The sequence below is a fragment of the Myotis davidii genome, unplaced genomic scaffold, assembly GCF_000327345.1.
Source record: "Myotis davidii unplaced genomic scaffold, ASM32734v1 scaffold1107, whole genome shotgun sequence".
Taxonomy (NCBI): Eukaryota; Metazoa; Chordata; class Mammalia; order Chiroptera; family Vespertilionidae; genus Myotis; species Myotis davidii.
The window spans coordinates 577,597-583,413 of NW_006300016.1; the positions used below are offsets into that span (position 1 = coordinate 577,597).

The following is a 5,817-nucleotide window of genomic DNA, read 5'->3' on the forward strand; positions in this document are numbered from 1 at the left end:
GTGACCCCCAATTTCATTGTTACAAATTGAACATAATTAAAGCATAGTGATTAATCACAAAAACAATATGTAATTATATATGTGTTTTCCAATGGTCTTAGGCAACCCCTGTGAAAGGGTTGTTCAACCCCCAAAGGGGTCACGACCCACAGGTTGAGAACCGCTGCCTTACACCAAACAGCTGTTGCCCTTAAAACCCCTCCTCAGCTCTCACCTTACGTTCTGCCTTCGCAGTTCACCCAGATTAGGTTCTGACTGGTCAGTTTCTATGCCAGTCTGCATCAAAAGCTCTGCCTCCTAGGCAGCCATTGGCTCCTCCCAGTTCACCCAGATTTGGTTCTGATTGGTCAGTTTCTATGCCAGTGTCAAAAGCTCCACCTTCTAGGCAGCCATTGGCTCCTTGCACTTCACCCAGATTTGGTTTTGATTGGTCAGTTTCTATGCCAGTCAGCATCTCCAGGCCTGTCTCTGGGCCTGATCAGAGAGGCAGGGCTGATCAGCAGCCCCTGCAGAGGCCCAGAGAGAAACAGAGGTGTGGCTGATGGCATGCCCAGTGAGAAAGAGAGAGGCAACGGCTAATCAACAGTTGCCATGGAGGCTTTGGATCAGACCCTGTCTCTCTCTTCGGGACTCTCTGGGCCTCATCTGCAGCCCCCCCTCAGCAGTCCGTGCTGGGTCGCTGCTTCCCCAGCAGCGGCAGTCAGTAGTGGTTCGCCCCGGCAACCCAGTACTGACTGCAGGACTGACTTCTGGTCGGTCAAGCCTTCGGTTGTTACAGACCCTTAGTTTTTATATGTTAGGGTAGGTAATATTGCTTCCCTAAAGGGAAAGACTTACTGACTATATTTATACCTTTCAGATTCTAGATCAGTGATTTTCAACCTTCTGTTCCTTTAAATACAGTTCGTCATGTTGTGACCCAACCATAAAATTATTTTCGTTGCTACTTCATCACTGTAATGTTGCTACTGTTATGAATCGTAATGTAAATATCTGATATTCAGGATGGTCTTAGGCGACCCCTGTGAAAGGGTCGTTTGACCGCCAAAGACGTCGCGACCCACAGGTTGAGAACCGCTGTTCTAGATCCTTCCAATATGCTTTTAACAGTTTGATCATTGAAACTGGCAATGCAGTTAATTGATAAATATGTAAATGCTGAGAGGTACTTAAATATAGAAAAATAGGAAGAGCAATGTAATAATGTCGCTCAATCATGTATGCATATATAACACATACATGTATACATATATACATACATATATACATTCACACATACATATAGAATCTTATATACTAGTACTTTCCACATGGGAACTCCAACTTCATAATTTGGAGGAAATGTAAAAAAGAAATATGCCAAAGGAGAAAAAAATACTTTTGTCCTTTTTAAATATTTCCTAGACTCCATTAAAAAAAAATAAGGGGAAAAGAGAACTGCTATCTGTTGAGCACTTATAATAGATCAAGCATTCTACATTTCAATGCACTTCTACAGTCCTATAAGGCTGATATTATGGGTCCCAACATATGATGAGGGAACTGGAACCTGTAGAGTGAAATGACTGTCTAAAGTCACTCAGGCAGTGAGGATTCAAAACACACATTATCTGCCCCTAAAACTTAAGCTCTTTCCCCACAACTAGACAGAGTCCCTCTAATGAATGCATAATCTCTTTAAGGAAGCAGATTAAATGCCCTTTGCAAGTTAAATAATGTAAGCCAGGGACTAATTAAGTATCATAAAAATCCTCAAGAGAACATGATTACTGTGGGCTAGGAATAAGTGCAGTTGGCCTAGGCTATATAAGTAAATGGTATATAGCACTTTATATGGCACATAGTAGGTACTCACTACATAGACAATGCACAATCTTGAGCCCGGGTAGAAAACAAGTACCACCATGTGTTAGAACCATTTTCTAATCCTATCTAATAATAGACAAAGATTGAAACTAACCGTACCTCTGCTATGCCTCCCATTGGCTAATCAGCGATATATGCAAATTAACCGCCAACAAAGATGGCGGCTAATTTGCATATCCCGCTGCTCCGCCCAAGGCGACTTGGGCGGGGTGGCCGGGGCAAGCAGGGTGATCTGGGCGAGCGGCAGCATGATCCAAGCTGCTGTCCCCCCAGCATGGGATCTGGGCCTGCAGTGTCTTGGGCGGAGTGGGTGGGGCGGGAGGGGCAAGCGGCAGCGTGATCAGTGAGAGGGCACAGGTTGGGCCGAGGGACCCCTCTTCCCTGCCAGTGCACAAATTTTTGTTCACGGGCCTTCTAGTGATGATAATGGTGATAACAATGCTCTCTACATAGAAGCTTATTTTTCTTTTAACCTCCAAGATAGTGAATGCATTTTTTGCTAATCTACCTCTTCCTCATTTCCAATTATACCTATGAAGGATCTGGAATGCACGTCATAGTCCCGCAAAAAAGATAAATTCACAATGTAATGGGCTCATAGCTTTGGCCTCTAACTAGGTAAGCCTTTCTGACCATTCTGCTGTTAATGACAAGACCTGTGGTCTAAATAGTTATTCTTTTTAATTATAAATACAAACCAAAAAGAAAAATAAACAATGTCATTGTTCTATCTGCATAAAAACCAGGAGACATCCATAATACAGTGGGGCCTTGACTTACGAGTGTCCCAACTAACGAGTTTTTTGAGATACCAGCTGTCTCTCAACCTATTTTTTGCATTGAGTTGACAGAGTAATTTGAGTTAATGAGCTCCTTAACGAGCTCGGTCTCAGAACGAATTAAACTCGTAAGTCAAGGTCCCACTATACAGTGTTCACCCACATCTGGGATTACTGCCAGCTTGGGGTTTAAAAGAAAGTATTTTCAGATATAGATTCAATTGTTCAATAAATATGTAATAAGAAGTGAAATAATTAATAAGGTAGTGAAACTTTCCCCTTAATTATATAGTATTGGGAGGAATCAGGTTCTTTTTTATTTAATGAGCAACTAGTAGTCGCTTGTGATGTCCTATTACAAAATAAACAGATTACTACTATTAAAACATGCAAAATGCAAAAATGAAGAATGTGTTATTTCATTTATATGAAACTCAAGAACAGGCAAAACTAATCTATGGTGTTAGAAATCAGTATAGTGGTCATCTCCACGGGGTGATTACTCCAGGTACTGTAGGAAACCATCTATTGTACTAGAAATATTTTATGATTTGATCCAAGTGGGAGCTACATGGGCATGTACATATATATAAATTCATCAGGACTTACTTTCAAGATTTGGGCACTTTAGTGTAGATAAATGGTACATCAATGTTTTAAAAGTGTAAAAGGTAGGCCATGAAAGTCTTGCTTCTCATTGCACTCCTAATCACTGTGGTACATTTTTCTATGTATATGCAAACAAATACTTGTAAGTTTAACAACAAAATCAGATACCTTTCCATTTCTGTACATATAAGTCCAGCTGAATTCAATACTATTAACCATTAGGAATATCCCGTGAAAAAATCAGTTATTTATCACTTACATATCAAAAATTCTTATTCACCTTTCCTATATCAAAAGTATCCCTGATAATGGGTGATCATAGTAAACTAATAACCATCCATTCATCCTCATGCTCTAAAATAACAGTGAGATAGAGGAAATTCGGTCAACTTTTATGTCAAAAGATGGGGACAGCCTCTCAGAACATTTATTTTTGCTAATGATTAGACCTTTATTGACACCCTGTGAGTTTCTAAGTCCTCTGAGGGCAGGGCTATGTCCATCTTGCATTACACACACCTACTGTCTATTTTATAGTAGGTGTTCAACAAATATTTATTAAAATGTGAATAATAAACCTTCCCACTATCCTATAATATTTGGAGTAGTCAGGCACTTTATGGTTCAAAGGTTTGTCGTCATAATTCTACAGTATTATGAGGCATAGATTCTGGGCTAAGCCGCGACAGACATGGAACCCCCTTCCCTTCTTTCCAAGTCCAGAATGAAGAAATTGGTTCTACATCAAACTTCCCCATTCTGGGTCCCAACCCTCAGTAAATGGATAAACAAACAAACAAACAAACAAAGGCGAGCGCACATACATAGAGAAACCTAAATCACCGCTTCCTAGGAAGCCCAATCCTGCTCCCTATCCCTATAGGAGCCAGGTGCCTACTCACTCCCCAGGACAAAGCAGGTGCCCAAGTGAGGAGGCAGTCTCAGTCCAGTCCTCCCAAGGTCCTGTTCAGAGCACTCCAGGGTGTGTTACCTGTGGCTTGGCTGGCTCCAGAAACCGGATCTTCTGGTTGCTGCGGCCCACATTGTGGACAGTAATTGATTGGCGGTACACCTTCCCCGCCGTCGTGTCCTGAAACTTCACCTCCACCGGAATCACCCGCAGTTGCAACTCCTTCGGAGTCTCCACTTCTCGAGGGATCAGAGAGCCCCTTGGCGTGTGCATGTCTGCCCTCTAAGTAACCCGCCAACAATTATGGACTTGATCCGCCTAGTACTAGTGTCCACGCCATCGCTAGGCAACCCGTCGGAAGTCTCGCGCGCCTGAAACACAGCGTCGCCCTAGCTGCGCGAGATTTGGCGATTCAAATGAAGAAAGCAGGCATCTGGCCAGAGAACCCCGGGATCAGAGGTGTCACCAGAATAGCTGGAAAAGATGCCACAGAAGCCCAAATCCCAGAGACATTTCACTTTTCCATGGCCTGGCAGAATTTTAAGATGGCGTTGGCTGAGGGCATTTTCCCTGGACGCTTCTCAAGACTAAGCCTAAAGAGCAGCGGAACTGAGCGGCCCACAGGGTCTATTAAAGCTTCAAGATACAACAGTAATAGAAGAATTCAATGGAAATGGAGTCAGGGCCCCCTAGGGGTCCTACTCCATGGCCTTTAGGCTAACATTTCTAAAAAATCTAGTAGCAAAACCTGTTTGTCTTTTGTTAAAATGCAGATTGTTTCAGTAGAACTGGGGGAGGGCCTACAAATGTTTATTAGTAATATGGTCCCAGGTGATTCCAATTTTGCAGGTCAAGGGACCACTCAATGAATATAGAATCACCTGGGAATCTTTTTAAAATCCTGATTTATGGGGTGGGGCCACAACTTTAGTAACAAAGAAACAGAATTTCCGGAGAATGAGACCCTGAAATCAGCATTTTAAAAAGATTCCCAGGTGATTCTAATGTGCAGCCAAGGTTGAGAACCACTGGTATAGAGGCTTCAGGGACTTTGTTAACTACTCTTGTTTCTTCATGTGTGAAACCAAGCTGCTGCTGAGAAGACTGAGATCAAACATCTTCATCGCTAGATGAGCACCTTTCCAACAGGCCGAGATTCACACTGCCCAGTCCCTGCTCTATCCTCATCCTCATCTGCTGTGATGGTCTTAGGGTTTCAAAACTTATTAGGTGAGCCCTAACCGGTTTGGCTCAGTGGATAGAGCGTCAGCCTGCGGACTCAAGTGTCCCAGGTTTGATTCCAGTCAAGATTAGGTGAGTGGTACTTCCCTACCTTAAACCAACTACTTTTTAAAAAATTTTTATTGATTTTAGAGAGAGAGGAAGGGAACGGGAGAGATAGAAACATCTATGAGAGAGAAACATCCATTGGTTGCCTCCTGCACGCCCCCTACTGGGGATCCCAGCCTGCAACCCATACATGTTCCCTGGCCAGGAATGGAACCCTGAGGCTCATAGGTCAATGCTTGACCACTGAGCAACACCAGCCAATCTTAAATCTGCTTCTTATCATAACTGTATCACTGTATCAAACTTCTTATGCAGACCTTTAATCATTTGGAGCCAAGCACTGGAGAAATTGTTTTTCTTTTG

The 5,817-nt window shown here is 42.8% G+C and overlaps 1 protein-coding gene across 1 annotated transcript in view; it reads right to left on the reverse strand.

Annotated features, from left to right (window-relative positions):
* CFAP47 (cilia and flagella associated protein 47) overlaps positions 1 to 4,437 on the reverse strand; it is a 458,234-nt gene extending 453,797 nt beyond the window's left edge. The window contains 1 exon segment of the mRNA XM_015571970.1: positions 4,246 to 4,437. Within this exon segment, the coding sequence (XP_015427456.1) occupies positions 4,246 to 4,437 (192 nt within the window).
* Between the last annotated feature and the right edge of the window lie 1,380 nt (positions 4,438 to 5,817).